We start from the raw sequence: 21,494 nt of genomic DNA on the forward strand, positions 1-21,494 counted from the left end.
AAACAAAAGATTTTGACAGGAGATAGAGTTCTTTCAAGAAACATAATAATAAATAATAATAATAATAATAATAATAATAATAATAATAATAAATGCCACGGAGGGGTCACAGGACTGCGCTGTGCTGCCCGCCTCCCTGTGTAGGGGAGAGCCCAGGCAGCCACTTATCAGGCACCCCACCCCCCCGTGTTGGCAACGTGGCTATTCAGTGAGGGATTCGGCAGCAGACAGGGCAGGGTGGGAATCCCTGTGTAGGGCACTTGGTTTGCACCCCCCTGCCCAAATTTGTGGGCCCAGGCCTATGGTCCTCCTGCCCACCAAGCTACGCCCCTGTCTGAAACAAGCTGGTACTTTCTGTCAGTTTCCCAACCTTCTGTAAATCAAATTACTGAGGCTCCTCTATTAGTATACCAGACCAGGGGATCACCCCACCCAACCTATCTTTTTGGGGATTATACTTCTCTCACTGCAAGTTTTATTCCCTTCCTACTGAACTGAGACCCACGTAGAGTATTCCCTCGCAACTCCACTTTTCCTGCCTCGAATTCAGCTACCAGGTTCTTATACTCTTGAAGGACACTCATCACAAGCTTTCAATCTAAGCTCAGAGACTTCTTTCTCTGGCTGTGGATATTTTCCTCAGTGCGGAATACACCCTGCTCAGAGACTATTTATAGTATCCAGATGAATGCCAGGAACTCCAACTCTCAACTACTTTTCCTTTTTCCCTCCCAAAGTGGTGAGCCCACCCTGCTCTGGCTAGCTACACCCGCAACCAGTCAAAGTAAGGCTGCAACTTAGCTCTCTGCATCACCACACTCTGACCTACCTGAGCTTTCCATCACAGATACCAATCAAATACTTCTGACTAGACATTGTTAGGATTGGGTTGTAATTCAGCATTCTCTGAGCAAAGGAATACAGCAAGGGAGAGTTTAGGAAATACTACCCCGACTTATTGTTTATATGTTGTTTTAATAACTTGGAGGCTTTAATTAAGTCATTTCTAATATGAAGTACTCCATATATATATATTACATTATAAATCACCTCCTATATGAAACAGCATAGTATACTTGCAGTACAGCTGTTATTGTTGCATTTTATTTTTGTTGCTAAGCTATCACTTGGAATACGTACCTGATGGGCTGTACTAGTGATTTGAGCTTACCTGTTGACTCGTAACAACTTCTCTGTTCAGGCTTATGGAATGACTTCAATTGTGAAATTGAGAGTAGATTTATCTGCGAAAGGCATAACAGTTCTGCCCCTTCAACTGTTGCTCCGACAACGCCTGAACCTCTTGGAGGCTGTCCTCAAGGCTGGCACTTCTTTGGTAACAAGGTAACTAATACAGCTATTGCAAATATATCAGCCTTTTTTCAGATACTATGGCACAGACAATGAATACTTTTCCAGAGTAGTTGTATATGCACAGATTGCCCTCCATGTCCATAGTTCTGTTCTGTAGATTCCACATCTTCCCTCAGCCTTTGGTACATGCTATGAAGACTGAAAAGGTCTGTTGAGCTGCAAAAAAGGAACTAACAGTGAAAGTGATAAATAATGTAAACTAAAAACAAAACAAAACCTAATTGTCAAATAGGGGAATTGGCATTTTAAAAGCTCAAGATATATGCAAGCTACAGAAAAGAGCATTGAAAGTGGCTTCAAACTAAGTGTTCAGCATTTTTTCGTTCTTTAAAGTTAAATTAGCATTTATTAAATGGCCATCTGAAAAAATACAGACTGTTTTGCTCCCTAACGCAGAGCCCAAATGCTGTTTATCCAGGCCTCCTAGAGCCAACACTTTGAAGAGCCTTGTTCCTCATTTCTGCCTTCCTCCATCCTTGTCTGATGGCATCATGTGATGTAGGCCCTCTTTCAATGGCATATCTGCACTTGCAGAGCTATCAGCAGAGATAACTGCCCTTTCTAGAGTACATGATTTCTCCCCAACCCTGATCCCATGGGATTCCGCCTCCAGTTCGTGAATCGGGGGTGGGGGTGGTTACAATGACTCTAAAACCCAGTTAAACTATCAGTTTCTGCTACTGCTATCCCGGCACCGTTTCGTGACTCTTGACTGCATTAAACAATTCATGGGTGATGGAATTTTGAAGTTTCCCCTGTTGTAAACAAAAATTGCCCTTTTCCCTTATGGGGTATCCAAGAGCCCATATAGAGTCGTAACATAGGTTCCCTATTGGTAGGAGAGAAATAACAGAGGCCAACCAGAGAATGCTGAGAAGCAAAGCAGCTAGTAAGCTTGATCTTTATTGATCTATTGCAACAGGGTGCAGGAGAGAGGAGGAACCCAGAAAAATGGCGCGGAAGGCCTTATAAAGACTTTTGAAATTGCCACCCTGTAGATCAAGACCACCCCCAGAAACATCATACATACATCACAGAAGGGGTGTAACCTAAGACCACCCCTCAGATACATCATACCTACATCACAGAAAAAGGCAGAAAAGGCGGTCTTCAAACAGAAATTTGAATGTTGTTTTTTTCCTGTCGTTGTTTATCTCCTGTCTGGCAGTTTACTTGATTGGATTGCCTGGGTAGCCTGGCCAGTCTTTTGTAGTGATAAATACTTAGTTCCTGGACCAGGTCACAGGGTCACACCCTATTCAAACAAAGACATACCCTTAAGACAGGATTTGTGAAGGAAAAGACAATGGGGAGGCTTTTCCATTTCCCTTTGACCTTGCAGAGAAAACATTTGGTCAGTTTAGGAATCAAAATGGTTCCAGGTTGGTCTTCTTGTGCTGATCTATGTACGTGCTTGGTTGGTACGCTTATGAACATTACCATATATCTAAGACCATAAAATTCCTATCACAACCTCTCCCTCACAGTGCTTCCAACTATTTGGCCTTCGTGAAGAAGAAAGAAAAAACTGGTCTGATGCACAAGCTGCTTGTGAAGATCTAGGAGGAAACCTGGCTAGTATTCCAAACAAAGTCGTTCAAGGTGCGGTCAGTTGTTTTAAAACACTCTAGGGCAGGGGTCAGCAACCCGCGGCTCCGGAGCCGCATGTGGCTCTTTTACACCTTTGCCGCAGCTCCGGGGCGGATACTAGCGAGGGGAGGAGTCACATTGTGCGCCCCGACACTTCCCACTGTGGCGGGCGCTGTACTGGCTGTGACGTCGCATGGGGGCGGTGTGTGCGTTAGTCACGCACCGTCCCGACGTCACCTTTCCGCCCGTCCGCCCGCTACATTGTAAGGGGCATGTACGCTGGTCACTGCATTGAAAGGGGGCATGTACGCTGGTCACTGTTTTGAAGGGGAGTGAAGAACACACACACAAAAAAAGGTAACTTGTTAATTTAATGTCTATTTCTATGAGGAGGAGTAATTCTGAGGGGTCAAACAAAGAAATAATAAAAAAGTGACAAAAAAGTTATTTTTATAATGATGAGTTTTGCGGCTCCCAGTTTTTTTCCTTTCAGAAATGGGTCCAAGTGGCTCTTTTTGTCTTAAAGGTTGCAGACCCCTGCTCTAGGGGCTGCTGCCCCTAGTAGCCAACTCTGCCTAACCACCAGTTTCCATTCCATTGCCAACTTTTCTTTCTTTATGTAACCACCTCACCCCAGCCCCATGTTCCCTATCCCCTCACAGCTCCACAAACCCCCACCCCAATCCCTATTCTCCACTACACCCAGCCAGTTATGAGCGTGGCTGCAGATGTGTGCAAATATTGTATAGGGAGTGGCCTCATATTTGAAAAGTCCTGGCACTCCTATTCAAGGTATCTTCCTGTCAGAGGAATTACTGGAATGTGATTCTAGCCATGACTAGTATCTAGTGATACTAACCATTTATTAGATAAAGGGCATTAGTTTAACAAATCTGTCATGTAAATATGTGTCTTTATTTTCATTCAGCATTCCTGACACTGCATTTACAAAGTGCTTCCACTGATCCTTGGATTGGACTGAGTAATACTTTTGGTCGAGGCACATTTGTATGGAAAGATAGAAGTGTTGTCTATTATACAAACTGGGCCAAAGGCTTCCCACTTGGGACTTATGATGTAAGTACTGCCTGTGAAGGCTTTCATGTCTTTCTTTTGGATCCATGAAGCTACTGTCGTAGTGGATATCTAATCCCTCCCAGCAGATTGCAAAATTGCGAGTAAAACTTGTGTCGAAAAGGGGCAGAATGCAGAAATCCCCAATTACGTGCGTCCCATAACAGAACCCCGGTGTAAGTGGCTTCCATAGGGGAGCCACAGAATGAATGTGGTTGGTCAAGGGAGCCATGGACTCAAAAAGGTTGAAAACCATTGCTATAGAAGAATTGGGATTCCAAATGACTGCAACAGATTAGACAACGGCTTCAATGGGTCCAAGAAATCCCAATCAAAATGTAATCAATGTTACTCTCCGCCTCTTGCCCCTTAAAACAAGAAATGTCCTCTGTAGTATTTATTTTATTTTTATTTATTTAATTTCTATACCGCTTTATATTTTTAAGAGAAACCTCAAAGGGGTTTACAGCATATTAAATCAATAAAACATAAATAAAGCAATCTGAAGAAAGTCAAATATAGAGTATGCAGTCAAAGCAAAGTAACAGAAAACTAAAATATCTTAAAGATTTCAAAATAAAACATTGCAAAGGAGATCAACTATAGAATGCATACGGTATTTAACATAGTAGGGCTGGGTGAGTCTGGGTCCCCCCTTCTAGGCCAGGTGGAAAGGGCCTTGCGATACAAGGGCTGTATAACAAATTTGACCAAGTTTCAGACCAAAACAAAGACCAGAGGCATTTCTTCTTGGAATAATAGTCCCCAAGGACACCCCCCCCCCCAAAAGAGTATTTTTCTATGCAACAACTGCAGCTCGGATTTTGTATGCTCAAAAATGGAGGGGGAGAGAGCAGTCCCGATGAGGGAGGAATGGCAGTTGAGGATGACAGAATATGCAGAACTGGCTAGTTTAACCAGCAGAATTAGAGAACAAGAGGAAAGCATATTTAAGGAGGGTTGGAAAATGTTTCTAGAGTACATGAGGAATCATTGCAAACAGATTAGAACATTAGTAGGTTTAAATTCAACAGTCTAAGTTATGTTGAGATAAAATGAGAAACAAAAGATAAGGAATGACTAGAATGAGCAGCTGCAATGGATAGTTGGAGGAAGCTGTGGAAAGGTGGAAGGGAAGTCAATGTTTAATTCTTTAATGTAAGGTTATAATGAATGTAAAATAATTTGAATGATGAAAATCACAAAAAATGGGGTGGGTGTGTTTCAAACCAAAACAGGCTGATTTGGGGAGATCCAGGCATCAGTTGAGTAAGGCTGATATAGCTCTGGATCACTGTGGGTTACACCTGGTTGGGTGGTCCAGAGTAATCCATGGTTATCAGTGGGTAGAGCATTAAGTAGGGAAGAGATGCAGACATCAGGTGTGCAAAGGCAAAGAGTAAGGTGGCTCTTGTTTGACTTGTTACTTTCTTACATTTTCGTTCCTTAGAAAACCGTCTGCGTTTTTATAATGAAGGAACCTGAAAGAGAGGCAGGAAATTGGAGAAGTGGAAATTGTTATTCAAAGAAAAGCTACATCTGCCAAAGAAACACCGGTACGTGTTGGAAGAGAAGTAACAGAGAACATTGCTAAATCCATCTTAATGAGTCCCAACCCATTTTCTGTGCCATTTCATTTTGGCCAGAAAGAAAACCGGATTGTCAGCAATGTAGTAGAGATTCCATACTCCCTATTATACAGCAAAGAAAGCAGCAGTCATGACAGCATAATTTTATACATGCACTGAAGTGAACCGTGATGCCAAAGAACCACAGTTACTATATGTGCCTATTGATATGCAACTTGATTTTTCTACAGCTCATCCTAAAAATAGGACAGTATGAGGCTGCTGACATAGGTTTAGTTCTCTTCTAGTGTAATAATATGGAGCCCAGTTCAGTTGATCAAATCACAGGCTTCTCCACTGACCTGTTCAATTTTTTTAAAAAAGACCCAAACCCCATTTGTACAGCCACACTCCTTGGAGGGTGTTTATTGAACCCACCTTGAAAAACTGCAAAGTCTTTGGAAACAATGAAGATGGGTTTCAAATAGGTCTGTGAATACTTATTAGGAATTTGATTGTAAAGAAAATGTATTCTGTGGTCTGATCCAGATCTGTCTTTAATTAAAACTTGGACTTGTCCACATTTAAAAGTACACAACAAGGTTTCTAAATGTTTCATTTCAGCTTTGTATAAGATGTTGCAGGATGATTGTATTCAGAAATTTAACAGAATCATAGAATGGTAGAGCCATCAAGTCCAACCCTCTTCAATGCGGGAAACACAACTAAAGAATCCCTGGGGGGTGGCCTTCCAACCTCAGTTTAAAACAGAACTGTTTCGGTGTCAGGTGAAATGAAATTTAAGGATAGTGTAATGTGTAAAATGAGCTTTTGCCTTTTCTCTTTATTGCCTTTTCTCTTTATTCCTATAGACCTTGCATTATCACGCTCTGAAATGACGATTCCAGCCCCTGGCTATACCCTCTTTGGAAACAGCAGTTACTCTCTTGCTGGCCCCAAAATGACATGGGAAGAGGCCAGGAAAAAATGCAATTCTGAACAGGCAGAGCTTGCCAGCATTTGGAATCCCTACATTCAGTCATTCCTGTGGCTACAGGTGTTAAAATATAGGCAGCCCATGTGGATTGGCTTGAACAGCAAAATGGTGAGTATATGCAGTTAACATTAGTGTATTCACATCAAAGGTTTGTATTCAAAGGTGTGTAGTTAGAAAGTGCAGGGCTTTTATTAACTCATTTTATTGAGCATAACTTCCCTCAAACAGCTTTGGATATAACCAATTGATAATGTATAAACATCCATAATAACCCAAAAGGTTTTGCCAAGAGAATCCCTCCAGCCAGAGGCAACTCAACCACTCTGCATTTCTTGTTTATCCTTTTCTGTTTCTCATACACACACCCTCAGAGGAGTTGCCCATTCAGAAATAATATCCATTAAATAATATCATTTAAAGCACAGTAATACCTTTCATGAGCATTCTCAGAAGTACCAACTCCTGTACAGAATCCTGCTAGGGTGGCATGCATGTGATTAAACAAAAGAAGAAGAAGAAGAAGAAGAAGAAGAAGAAGAAGAAGAAGAAGAAGAAGAACCTTTGCCTTCACTCTCATCTGTGAAAAGAAAAAGGTTCCTCATGCAGTAACTTAATTCTCCAACACATAGGTCTTATCTCTTGTAAATCCTATACCTCCCAGAGCGGCTGGAGCAACCCAGTCAGATGGACGGGGTACAAATAATAAAATAATAATTATTATACATTATGTTTATAAGTCCTATATAAAGGTCAGTTGTCAGACAAAAAGATAAGCAATTCAAGATGTTTTCTGCTGTGCAGCTGCATTTACATTCTCTTTTCTTCATGCTGCTTCTTTCTGCAGCAAATGCACACACAAGGGCTTACAACCAGCATATATTAATGGAGGCAACTAGCTTTCCATATTACGTCAGATGTTATAAATATAACAATACCAGAATGACTTTCCTGAAAGATTATTAAGGGAGTGAATGTGTGTGGACATTAGAATGAAGGAGAAACCAAAGTAAATCACATGAAGTGCATCTTATGGGAAATGAACCTCAAAGGTTTTTTTCAAGTGTTGTCCCACTGTGCATTTGTATTTTAGACTGGTGAGCAATACAAGTGGATTAACAACCGGAGACTGACATATACTAATTGGGCTCCTGAAGAGCCAAAGCAGAAGATAGCCTGTGTCTACCTAGACCTTGATGGTCACTGGAAAACAGGAACTTGCAATGAAACATTCTTCACTGTCTGTGAGCGACATCATGGTAATCAAAGAAAAATATCTGTTTTAATATGAGACATCAAACTCTAATTTCAGTAAGGTCCCCATTTGAGCACAGAGATGAGAAAAGCGTTCTTGGTACTTCTGCCTCTTTCATAGGAAATAAATGAACAATATGGTACTATTCAAACTATCAAATGATAACAAATAGATCAGTGAAAATAGAGTGGAGTTTACAATAAAGAATCCAGTATCAGATAACTCCATTTTAGGTCCCACTGGTTTTAACTTGAGAGACATAGGAGTGTTGTTATTTTTAAGAAAACATTTACAACTTTCTAATTTTTATTTTCAGGCGATGTTGACTTTCTAAAGCTATTAATCCTTCCATGTTTCAGGAGGTTCACTGCAATGCTTTACCCACAAGAGCAGATGTTACAGTTTTGGGATGCATAACATTATCCCATAATTCTCTTAAATTGGTCTGAGAAATGCAAACATGAGAGAAGCATATGTGGGTTAAAAAGCACACCCTGTCATCTGTCCAGGGGTCTTTGAGCTAGGCACCTTGAAAATTCATTTTGTGGTGAGAAAGAATGAAAGGATTTTCTTTCCACCTCTGATGCAAGTTTGACCTGTCCATCAAAACAAAGCTCTCCTTCCTTGTCCCCTCCCCACTGCGATGTCTGCTGTACCTTCCCCTGTCATGTGATGCTGGCGTTCTGGTACACTCATTTTCACATTCAGCAAGCTCTTGTCTGAAGCAGTTTGTTTCAATCATTGCTCTACATGCCCTTGTGAGTGGAGCACATTTGTCCAGTGGCATGGCAGCTCCAAGACGGAGTGAGCATCAGCTTCCTGCTTCTCACAGGGCAATTTTAAGATCCAGTTGGAGGCTGAGAAGTCTCAAGGGATTTCACAGGGGGCTGGTGGGCCAAGGGCTTCAAAGCCCCAAAGACACATCTGTCGGGACCATTTTCTTGACCATGCTTCCTGACCTGCCCCTCCCCTCAGTGTTAGTACTTCATCAAACTCTTTGGGTGTCTTCCTGTTTTGCCTTCATAAGCTGCAAACCTGCAGCTGCTACACAAATATCTGGATTGCCATCAAGCACTTCCATGGTCCCTGCTTTGTGCAAATAGTGCAAACAGATTCCATTTCACCTTGTACAAGCCGAAAATTCCTCTAAGGTACCCTGCTTCATCCCCTGATGCATGATTTGTCCAAATGTTTTTCACACCCCTAGTATTTATAGATTTTTCAGGTAACTATAATTTTTTGAAAAAAAGAAAAATATGTTTTTTCCATAACAGGTGACATCCCAGCGGAAGAACCACAGAGCCTAGGAGAATGCCCTTCATCAAAAGGATACCCAAAAGCTTGGGTTCCTTTTCGGACTCATTGCTATCAATTCTACCCTACGTCAGATACATGGGCACAAGCATTCATAAGATGTACTCAGCTAGGTGGGTGCCATTTCGAATCAGATCAGTGGTAGTGGTGGTTAGTATCCAATACTATAGATAGAACAGTCCCTTTGAGTTCAGTGGGGCTTATAGTGGATACAGGATTCTGAACTTTGACCAGAGACAGAGGCTGAAATTCCTGCCAACAACAAATGTGTGTTATCTTTGGGGCAGTGGGGTTCTCTGGATGAAAACTGTGTTGTTTTAATCAGTAAGATTCATAAGGTTGGAGAAACCAGGAGGAATGGAAGAAATAACCCTTCACCCAGAAACTTATTTCTTATTTCCTGAATCCAACAACAGAAAGTTTTAGCATTAAAAGAATATTGAGAGAGACCAGTATACAGCTGTCCTGAGCCTTCTCCTCTGATGGACTCACCATCCAGCTCTTTCTCCCCTTCACTTGCTTTCTCCCCAAGCAGGCATGGTGTGGTCAGAAAGCTTGGTTTCTGTGGCCTGCCATTTTAATTTCCCCTAAATACGTATGAGCCCAGACTGAGTATTTCTCCACTGTTGGGGGAATTACAATGGTATATGCAAATGGCAGTGCCTTTTTCCTGGTGGTGATGTAGGTGCCTAATGCAAGACTTGGCGAATGAAGGCAAACATAGGGGAGATGAAGTGGGTAGAGTTGCCAGTGCCTCGAAAATGAGTTTCACTAACTCATGTCTTCCTTTCCCTAGAAAGGTGCTGTCACCCACCCCACTGTTGCTGCCATCTTGGTCTGCCAGCAAGTCTCCATTCAGTTTTCATTTCCTTCCCACCATATCTACCAGTCCAGATTACTTATACTATTATTTCTCCTTGCATCACTGCAGCTCATTAAATGAAACTTGTATCCTGCTTCAGACTGATGGATAACACTGCAACAATTTCTATTTGATTAAAAAAATGAATTAATTAAATTGCTTCTGCTTTAGAGGCTGGCACAGCAGACATGACATCAAAAGCACACTGTACTTTTGCTTCTGTCTTCTGATGATCTTTTCCCCAACTTATCAATATAAAATATCTTGATAGAGTGTTAGCTTTCTCTTGGGTTGATGCTAGAAAGCTGTAGAAATGTTTTTAGTGTACTGTAACTTGAAGAACAGGGTGAATTATGGTGGGTTTTTTAAGTATTAAAGCTCCATTTTTTGTGAAGCATCTACCTTGCAAATTATTTTCTGTTGAAATTTGACTGAATGGCTTTCTTTTTCATTATGCACTTAATAAACGGACGAAGTTACAAAGGTTCTTCTCCACTAAAACATTAACCAATTGAACAGCAATCACAGAGATTTGAAAGACATGGCTATACAGTAGAGGCTGGTGCCCATTTGGACTCGGAGGGCAGAAGGCAGGGAAGCCAAGAGTAAGTGAAGCCAACACAAGTTGGCAGAGCTAAAGCCAATGATAGGCAGAACCCAACCAGCTCCAGTTTGTCCCCATCCTCCTCTCTGCTGACTTATACAAAGGCAACTCTGAGACAGACAGGAAGTGCAGCCCCTCAGTTATAAGTAACTGAGTCGAGGCTGGTCGAGGGCACATTGAGTTTGGTGGGGCAATGCCCTACGTGCTCTGAAAGGATCAGCCTCCACTGGGCAGACACTTTCTCTTAGATCTCTATAACTTCATATTGTTGCCAGTACCAGTCTTAGCCTAATGGGCTGCTTCATGTTTATTTTTAATGGGAAGACAAATTTTAATGAGTTGACTTTACCCATTTGATGTTTTCTAGGTAGCACCCTGACTTCAATAGAAGATTTAGCTGAGCAGGAATTTTTGGTGGAACACACTCAGCAATTCCGCCGACGAGAATTTTGGATAGGATTATTCAAAAATATAGATGGTGATTGCTTTACATTTAATATTTATTTTTAAGATAACAGATTTGTAATATTTATCCATGTATATAAGTATGTTAAAATATGGCACACATTTATTTCTTTATGAAATGAAAGAGCTCAGCTGGAAATACCGTCAGTGTTAGCAAACAGAGCTAGCAAATTCATCCCTGTTTGCATTTATGACTACTCTTGGCAAGCATTCGGGGGGGAAAACCTCACTCATGTTCAGAGTAATATCTCCTGGCATGTCCATTATCATTTTGCCTTCTGCCCCTCCAAGGGAATTGTCGTTTGCTTTCTTGTACCCTTTCCCCACATCCTAGTGCAAGCCATGGAAGAGAGGTGTCTAACAATAATTAAATCCACAATAAAAAGTCATGAAAAAGAAGCAATATCAAACCATTGGAGAAACAACTTTAAGAAGAACATTTAAATTGGCTGCATGTTAAAACTTTTTTAAAAAATTAAATTACTGAAGAAAACAGAGAGTACTTCCAACCACATCATCTTAGTAGGCCAAAACTCTCTTTAACTCAAAAGCATGTAGTCCCTTCAGCGAGGGGGCAAAATGAGCCTTCCTTGGCAGGGAATTCAAATCCTTGGAGCAGCTGTTGAGAAGGTCCATTATCAACTTCCTCTAAAATAGACATCTGGTGTAGGTGGGACAGATAGAAGGGCATCTTTGGAAGATCTGCGCACTTTTAAAATAGGTTCAGGTAGTCTTCAGGTTGCCTGATCCCAAGCCATTTATGACTTCTGCCTGAGTAAACATGCATTGCATTTGACTGCCTGAAACTTCCATATTGTCAGACTTAATAAAATTAGGAGGGGAGAGATAGTTACCTCTTCTCATTCTACTACTTGATTGTTAATTCAGTTCATTATATGAAGATAGAAGAGCTAGTCATTTGCCACCAAAAGAGAGTTGTTGGGATTTGCTACTGATGTAGCAAATCAGTTTTCAAGTATGAAAAACATGTATTTCCTAGTTTAGAGAAAGGAGAACAAGAGGTTTAGCAACTGACAATGTTAATTATGGCTTTGATCTGAAGTGCCCCATCTTTCACAGGACAACCACATAACTTTATCAAAATGTTGTTTCTGAGAGCCAGCAGCCATTCGAAAATATATGGTTTGGGGACAAGGGGGGGCAGTAATGGCAGAAATCAGAGATATCCTCACCATTTTTCACAAGCAGAAAAATGTAGGACATAAGCTTATATCAGCAATGTATTATACAATAATTGAGGTTGCGTGCATATGTTCCAGACTGAAAAAGCTTCAGAAGAAGAACAGCAAGTATACTTTTAAAATGAATTTCCAATATAGAATGCATTACAACGTGTTGCTCTTCCCTTTATAGTCATTATAACAATCATGTACTTTTGTAATTAGGAGAATGGGTATGGGAAGATAACACTGCACTGGATTTTATTAACTGGAAAGGTGAAGAGCCCATATTTGATCCAGAATATGAATTTATGGGACCTGCTTCAGGTCTTCCTGACTATTGGAACTATTGCATTTTCATGTACGGTGATAGTGGAGAGTGGATCAAAGGAGACTGCAAACATTGGCGTGGATTTATTTGTAAAACAAACAAAGGTAAGACTTCAATGTTTATTATAGTTGATTTAGTGATACCTATGATACAAAGCAGTATCTGAACGCTGAGAAGACTTGCAGGTCTTTTTTCAGCCAGAATTCACTGGAACTCATTTCCAGCACCTATCAGGCGGGTGCCATTGCCATTATAAGAGAAGAGAGGCGTTCATGGTGAGTTCCGGCATCTCTTTTTCTAGAAAAATAGGACTGGAGACTTGTATAGAATCAATAATACACTCCTGTCTAACTTTTCTCTGGCTAGATTCATAGTACTAGAAGTATATCTTTATCTGTCCTCTTCTTAAATTTATCCACGAATTCACGTCTATGGTTCTGCTGCCCAGATGGGGTGGGTTTCCAGTTTCAAGCCTGCTTATGGGACTGAGATGGCTTTTGTGGCCTTGGCATATGACTTATACCAGGAGTTGGACAGGAAGAATGTGGCCCTGTTGGTTCTGCTGAACCTTTCAGCAGCTTTTGATACGACCAACCATGGTATCCTTTTGTGCTGCCTTGCTGAGATGGGACTTGGAGGCACAGTATTGGCTGTTGTCCTGTGTTGTCCCTCAGGGTTCTGTTCTGCCCCGCATGCTATTTAACATTTATATGAAACTTCTGTGGGCAGTTGTCTGGGGTTTCAGGGTTCAGTGTCACCCATATGCTGATGACACCTACCTAGCTCTATTTCTCCTTTCCACCTAAATCCAAGGAAGCTGTCTAGGTTCTAAACCATGCCTGTCATCTGCAATGGACTGGATGAGGGTGAACGAACTGAAACTCAATCCGGCAAGATAGAGGAGCTCTTGGTCAGTTGGAAGGCTTGTGCTGGAATGGGTAACATGCCCCCTGAAGACATAGGTTCACAGTATTGACATGCTTCTGAGCACAGATGCCTAGGTCTCTCTGGTGGCCAGGAGTGCATCTCCACAGTTAAAGCCAGTGCATCTCACATTCCTTGAGATATCTCATTTGGCCACATACCTTAGTTAAATCCTGCTTGGATTATTTTCATGTGCACTAAGTGGGTCTGCCTTTGAAAAGTGCTCAGAAACCTCAACTATCTCAAAGAGATGAAGCCAAACTCTTGACCATGGCTGATTATATAAGGGAGCATAGAAATCCCTTGTTACATTAGCTTCATTGTGTAATTTGCTATGGTATATTTTATTGCCCCTTAAGCATATCCTTTATTTTACAGTTTTTGAAGAGGCAAGTGGAGTACCTACAAAAAGTACAGGTAAGACTGTTTTATGAAAATAACCAAGTTAAAAGTGTAGGCATGTATGTTATCTGGAGCACTGGACTAAACATCCCCCCCCCCAAAAAAACCTTCCAATTCAAAATTAAAGAGACAAATGTCTGAGGGTCTTTTGAGAGGATTACCTTTGACAGGTAGTGGACATACTTAAAATGACTGCTGGCAACCATTTACTCCCATCCCACCCCACCCCCCAAATTAATTATCCAGATGTAGCATTGTTCTAGGGCATTCTGGGAGGTAAACAGCAGCTGCCACACAGAAACAGAAGTGTCACTCCTCCTAGCTGCTTACTCACATAGGCTATGTTGAGGAATCGCTGCACCAAACCCCTTCAGACTAGTAACTGTAAGTTGTCACAGACTCCAAAGGCAAGCTTGTACTCTGATTCACTTCCATGTGGGAGCTTAATATCACATATCACAAATAGGACATAGGCTGCAGGTTTTGTTTGTTTTTATCTCATCAGATTTTTCACAGAAAGAGTCTAGATTAAATTGGGGTGGGGGGAGATATAGGTACTTTGATGCCAATGTTGTCATGTAGATGCTGTAAAATAAATCTAAAAAGCACAGGAAGAGCACTTATCCCACCACAGACCAGCACAGTCCTCTTTGGGTCCGACTATTATAACGCATGTGACATGAAATGACAAGAAAGCCCAGACCACAAAGAAAAAAGAATTGCCGGAAGAAATATCAACAACCTAAGATATGCTGATGACACAACTTTGATGGCAGAAAGTGAGGAGGAATTAAAGAACCTTTTAATGATGGTGAAAGAGGAGAGAGCAAAATATGGTCTGAAGCTCAACATCAAAAAAACAAAGATCGTGGCCATCGATCCCATCACCTCCTGGCAAATAGAAGGGGAAGAAATGGAGGCAGTGAGAGATTTTACTTTCTTGGGCTCCATGATCACTGCAGATGGTTACAGCAGTCAAGAAATTTAAAAACGCCTGCTTCTTGGGAGAAAAGCAATGACAAATTTAGACAGCATCTTAAAAAGTAGAGATATCACCTTGCTGACAAAGGTCTGCATAGTTAAAGCTATGGTTTTCCCAATAGTGATGTATGGAAGTGAGAGCTGGACCATAAAGAAAAAGAAGGCTGATCGCCAAAGAATTGATGCTTTTGAATTATGGTGCTGGAAGAGACTTGAGAGTCCCATGGACTGCAAGAAGATCAAACCTATCCATTCTTAAGGAAATCAGCCCTGAGTGCTCACTGGAAGGACAGATCCTGAAGCTGAGGCTCCAATACTTTGGCTACCTCATGAGAAGAGAAGACTCCCTGGAAAAGACCCTGATGTTGAGAAAGATGGAGGGCACAAGGAGAAGGGGACGACAGAGGACGAGATGGTTGGACAGTGTTCTTGAAGCTACCAGCATGAGTCTGACCAAACTGCGGGAGGCAGTGAAAGACAGGAGTGCCTGGCGTGCTCTGGTCCATGGGGTCACGAAGAGTTGGACACAGCTAAACGACTAAACAACAACAACAACAACAACAAGTTAAAGTCCAAAGCTAGTAATTAAATTAAATTTACATTGCACTCACCATAGGTGCCTCCCTGGGGCCCTGGATGCCCGAGCACCCACAAAGTTCCCCATGAAGGAGCCGGGCACTCACTAATTTCGGTGCCAGGGCCATGCATGCTGCATATCAGAGACCAGGCTGAGGAGTACAACTCTGATGAGGAATGGTGGTGCTCTGCTCATGGCCAGGATCCTGAAACTCCACTGGAGCAGTGAAGTAGTGTTGATTTGGAACAATGGTTCACTGAGGGGCACACTTCAGAAGGCACTAGTTGGGCAGAACTGGGAGGTGAAAGCAAGAAGACCAGGAAGAGAGTGAGCTAGTAGACACTCTTTCACTGGAAGATGTGCAACCTCTCAGTCCCAAGGCTAGGGACTGATAAGATAAGCTGGCTGTGCAAAAGGCTCAATGATTGAGAGGTCAGGTGGCTAGGAGACGAGAGGATGGAAGTGACTAGAGGGAAGTAGGAGGAACCTTAATTGGGAACACCTGCACTCTGAAAATGGTCGCTTGTTCCTTTGCTGCATTCATTAAACATTTCTATTATTGGTAAGAGACTGCTTTCTCTTTGTACTGCTTATCTACGGCCGGGGGGGGGGGAGCCAAGCCCTGAAGCCTGACACTGCATGACCCCCACAGTCACAGGGCCAAGTTGGCACTCCTGGTACTCACTCTGACCCCATATTGGAGGGGCTGTAGCAGCATGGATGCCTCTTTTACATGGGATAATTGGGGCCTCAATGAACTCTCTAACTGAGGCATCACTCATCATCTTGGGTGACTCCTTCTTCTTGAGTACAATAATTCTGAGTTGTTCACTACTATTTTGTTCACTTTCTTTCTGAAAGTGTTCATTTAGGGTTGTCATATGTCCGGAATTTCCCAGACATACACGGAATACTGCAATCAGCAGCAGTGTCTGGGCGGAAATCAGGAAAATGTCCGGGGAAACCTGGGTGAATGGCAGCCCATGTTGGTAGTGCCGTTTTTGCTGATTTCCCATAAAAATAGTTTAAAAATGGCTTTTTTGAGATTTTGCAAAACAACTTTTCTGTCCGGATTTTCACCGTTTGAAATATGGCAATCCTATGTCTTTAGTAGTGACATGGCAGGCAGAATCTTCCTTCTGTATGGGTCTGTATGGATGTTCTGCTGGGGAAAGTATTTGATGCTCTCTCTGTGCGTCTTACATATATATATTTCCCCCCCGGTAGAGCAAGATGATGTTCCAGCATTACCGCAAGGCAGACTGATGATGGTGATTCTCCCGGCTCTCCTCATCGTTATTGCTGTGGGTGTTGCAGTCTATATTTTCTACAAAAGAAGACACAGACAGCCACAAACTTTACTAGCGGATGTCGAGACCCTTTCGCATCAGGACAGCACAATAGTTTCTCAGAATTAGCACTCAGAATTTATTGTGGAGAAGCAAGAGGGGGATTAACACAATCAGGCTCAAATGCTATACACATTTACATAAGAGTAAGTGCCACTGAACTTAATAGGACTTACTTCTGAATGAGCAGGTTTAGGATTATACTGATAATTCATTTATTTCAAAGAAGTAAACATTGTTGGGAATTGTTCCAATATGCAGGTGCACTTTCTACAAACGGAGTCAAGATGTAGAATGCTCTGAATGTGTAATGTTTATTCAATAAAAATATATTCTATGAAGAGTATTTTCTACTGGAAGATATTTTTTTTAAAGCTAAGGATCATGTTGTTGGTATCCTTCAGTTTTGCCACAAAACAGTGAACCATTCACACATAAAGCCCTTTAAGAAAGCTAAGAACCCACTCATCAGGTAGGGGAGAAAAGGACCAAGGATGGTGAACCTACTTCCTTCCTCCTCCACTCTTCTTCTGAAGAGCCAGTTGCAGGTCCAGGCATCATGCTCCCCAATCCCCAACTCAGATAAATAAGAGACCAACAAGACTGGTTTGGATGAAAACAGGCCACACCTTTATTGAATACAGATGAAAGAGGTTTGGCTTGGGCATGGGGCATTCAAAATCCTTCTGGCCTGCCTGCTGGAAGTGGCACGTAGGTCAATCCAGACGGGGGTTCCTAAGACTTGCATCAAATAGGGTGACCCCCGCAAATAGGCCCTCCCTGGGCATGCGGACATGACCATTCCCCCTAGATCCCTTTAACAGGCTCCCCCAGCTTTTGGAGAGGCAGGCGGAGACTACAACTTTCCCTCCACCCAAGACCACGGATTTCCCCAATGCTCAAGTCCAGTTGTGACGGTTGCTATGAGGCAGGCAGAACCATCGGGTCAGAGGCACTTTGCCCAGTGGACAAATTCCTACCGGGCCCCGTAAAGAACAGCGATCAGCGTAGCCACAGCAAAATCCTTGACTATCAGCATAAACCAAGGGTGGGTGGGGAAACCTGACGAAGGGACAAACAGGTGCAGGCTGCTTAAATGGCCAAGGGGTGGACCCAATGGAAGCCTTCCCGCTCTGTCAGCTCCACCCCCTGGCACAGCCCACGCCTCAGTCTTCATCCCCATTCACCAAAGCAGGGTGCAGGCTAGGATCCGGCTCCTGATAGGAAGGGCACTGAAGCTATGGTTCTGTCATCAGGACCCTTGTGGAACCTCTGCCGTCCTGCAATGCTGCCGCACCAAAAGGGGTGAGTGGACTTGTCAGGGTTCACAAAGGACTCCATATGTGCAGCTCAGGTGCTGATTCAGAAAGAGCAACTGCATGCAAAACAATTCCTTGTATATGCAGTTTGTTTCCATCTGGATTGTGCCTCAGCTGTTTTACTTGTTTTGATGCCTTTCTGATTAGGCAAGAGTGGGAACAGAGCTAGCAGAGATACCAGGGAGGGTTACAGCACTTAAACACAATATTGAAAACAACTGAAAACAACTAACAATTATTAAAATGAGGTGGGCCCTCAAAAATACCTCAAAGGTCAAAAGCCAGGGGAAAGTGGTGTCTTCAGCATCCTCCAGAAGCAATATAATGAAGGTTCCATGTGCACCTCTGTAGGGAAGGAGTTTCACAGTTTAGCAGCTGCCAGAGAGCGCCTTCTCCTGGTTACCTTCTCCCCTGAGCCTCTGAGGGTGGGGAAACTACCAAGAGCTGTTCTCTGCCTATTTCAGCAGCAAAGTGGGTCTGTATGGAAGGAGGTGGTCTTTGAGATATTTGGGGCATGAGCACTTTGAATTGGGCCCAGAAATGAACTGGCTGCCAGGGCAGCTGTTTTAAACGGGTTATACGCGATACAAATGAAACCCCAGCCAGCAAACTGGCAGCTACATTTGGACCAACTGAATTCTCCAAGACATCTTCAAGGACAGCCCTATGAACGTCTCCTGAGAAGTAAGTCTCATTGATTTTAATGGGCCTCAAATGCGTAGGTGATTGCAACCTAAAGGTTCTTTCTGGTCGTAAGCTTCCATTGTTGGCATCAGACACTGACAGGGAAGTGATTCTTGCTAAATAATAAATAATAAAAAGGTAGACTCCATTCACCCCAGTTATCTGCACAGGTCTAGGCTTGATTCACAATCACAGCAATGGGGTGAAAACTGCTTCTATGTTATCAGGGTTCCATGCTCCTCTGAAAATACAAATCTGATTCCTGGTTGAACTGATCTGATTGTGTGGTAGTTGCCATATCTAGTAGTACACTTTTCCAGGTATTGCTACTGCTGGTGTTTATCACAATCTGCCCAGCCACATGGAAAAGAAGTTAACAGGAAGGAGGGTTCAATGTCCACCAATCGCTTTCTGATTATGATCCTCTTGTTAGACCTCATGATAAGTTGTATTGCTGATTACCTGATGGAACTGGCTGCATTATTTTCTGTTGCTTACACTCCTTTCGAGCACATTGGATTATTTAAAAACATTAAAATGCATGTCTCAAGATGTATATTTGTGTCAAAGAATGTAGTTTTAATAGCACCAAATAGCACAATTTTTCTAAGCAGCAGGATGTTGCTGGTAATACACACAAAAATGTTTGAGAAGAACAGTAACTTCTCAATAGATTCTTAGGGCATCCATTGCTATGAGCTCCTTTTATGACCCTCAGCTACTACAACAGCTGCAACTGTGCTGGGATAACTTTGCCTTACTAGTTCATACACTCCAACATTTCTCCGATGAAAATAGGGACACCCCATTCCATAATGATAATTTTACTGTTTATATCCCACACATCTTACTGGGTTGCCAAAGCCACTCTGAGCCACTTCCAACATATATAAAAACATAATAAAACATTAAACATTAGAAAAAAAACACACCCTTCCCTATACAGGATTGCCTTCAGACAGCTCAGGGGTGATATAACTCCATACCCTCCAACATGTCTCCAATGAAAATAGGGACGTCCTAAGGAAAAGCAGGGCATTCTGGGATCAAATCAGAAACCAGGACAGCTTCTCTAAATCAGGGACGTCCGTGGAAAATAGGGACACTTGGAAGGTCTGCTAGTCTTCAAGATTGGATTACTGCAGTGGACTCTTTGTGGGTCTTTAAGTCTTGTCTGGAAACTACAAACATCTACAAAGTTAATGAATACATAACTACTAACTATGTGAAACACCAGTATGCACAACAATTTTACAGAACAGTCCTGCATCTCATGGGTGACGAACCATCTTTCCCGGAGAGCCACATTTCTTCATGGTTTGGGGCTGCATACAAACATTTCCTTTTCTTTTATAAATTCTTCTGAATTATCTGGTAATGGGCTAACCAGGCACCAACTCAGCAACCTGAATGAAAAAAATCATTTGACCACTTTTTCAAAATATTCAGGAAACTTCATAACATCGCAGATGACTTTCACTTCTCAATTCTTTTGAACTCATTATACTTTGCAGTTGATCCACATTTTCCAGATGTGATTGAGGAAGGAACTAGGCAGTGCTTACCAAACAGAACAGCTGCCCCATGTCCCCCAATCTCCTTTGAACATGTTGCCCTTTATTTGCTTCCTGGTGTTATTTCCTTCTCTAGAAATGCACATTGGTTGTTGCTGGTGAAGACAAAAAAACAAACCAAAAAAACCCATATTGCTTCATGAGGCCAAGAGAACACAAAGTGTGCTGAATCAGATGCTACAGAGGGTGCTATGGATGGAGGAGAAGGTGGTCAATGAGAAGCCATGATGATGATATTACCTGTAGTATCAGGAAGTGTATGTGTCTGATTAAGAGCTGCTGAGGACCACTGCAATTGCATCCTCCTTGTAGGCTTCTCACAGGATCTAGTTGGCCACTATACAAATAGGACTAAATAGGCCCTTGGTCTAACCAAGCAGGGCTCTTTTCATAGGAAGGGGAATTTGATACACAGTTGTTCACCACCCTCCAATGTCTGTATTTCCTGTAATGTGAAGTAGACATTGGGATCAGAGCCAGCTCCACTGTTAAACTATGGTGACAGTTGTTCAGGGGCAGTGGCATCAAACTTCTGCCTCTGCATCCTAAGCCCCATGACCATTGTCCCTTATTGGAAGACAGAGGTGTGTGTGTGTGTGTGCTACATGGCCTGTCCTGGCCTCATTAAACTAGCCTGTTGTGTCAGGCACAGTGCAAGCTGCTGTTTCATTGCCAGTGTTGAAGGAAGATTCGACTGCCATTCCAGTTAGCCTCTGTATGTGGAATACAGAGAGGCAGTGGGGCAACAGCTTGGTAGTTTTAGACACTGAACTTAATGGTTTCCCAGGCTCCTCCATTCAGATAGCTATTTGGATTACTTCAGTTGTGAAGCACAGAATAAACCTTTCTCTCACCATTCCATTCTTTACAGTTGCTTCTACATTCCTGACATCTTATAGCAAAACTACTACTACTGCTACTACTACAAAGCATTTCGTAAACCCTGGGGGGGGGGGGGAATAATATGGTGAGAATGTGCAGTTTAGCCTTTTAAACTTACTTAAATCATAACAATATCATGAGTTAATGACCATAGGAATAAAATGGGGTCTCACATACATTGTCTCTTTTA

At 42.3% G+C, this 21,494-nt stretch overlaps 1 protein-coding gene across 2 annotated transcripts in view; it reads left to right on the forward strand.

The window, feature by feature from the left end:
* Positions 1–17,191, forward strand: part of LOC310660737 (macrophage mannose receptor 1-like) — a 47,465-nt gene extending 30,274 nt beyond the window's left edge. Inside the window, exons 20-30 of one of the 2 annotated variants that reach the window (XM_083405707.1) lie at positions 1,202–1,344; positions 2,862–2,976; positions 3,893–4,041; positions 5,489–5,594; positions 6,479–6,711; positions 7,694–7,859; positions 9,130–9,282; positions 11,003–11,113; positions 12,507–12,716; positions 13,915–13,953; positions 16,724–17,191. In XM_083405707.1, coding sequence (XP_083261833.1) covers positions 1,202–1,344; positions 2,862–2,976; positions 3,893–4,041; positions 5,489–5,594; positions 6,479–6,711; positions 7,694–7,859; positions 9,130–9,282; positions 11,003–11,113; positions 12,507–12,716; positions 13,915–13,953; positions 16,724–16,914 — 1,616 coding nt within the window. In that variant the 3' untranslated portion in view covers positions 16,915–17,191. Of the gene's footprint in view, positions 1–1,201; positions 1,345–2,861; positions 2,977–3,892; positions 4,042–5,488; positions 5,595–6,478; positions 6,712–7,693; positions 7,860–9,129; positions 9,283–10,507; positions 10,637–11,002; positions 11,114–12,506; positions 12,717–13,914; positions 13,954–16,723 lie in introns of those variants that run through there. The other variant, XR_014503625.1, reaches the window with a different exon arrangement.
* The last annotated feature ends 4,303 nt before the right edge of the window (positions 17,192–21,494 follow it).

The sequence above is a fragment of the Podarcis tiliguerta genome, assembly GCF_965153285.1.
Source record: "Podarcis tiliguerta genome assembly, chromosome: 12".
Classification (NCBI taxonomy): Eukaryota; Metazoa; Chordata; class Lepidosauria; order Squamata; family Lacertidae; genus Podarcis; species Podarcis tiliguerta.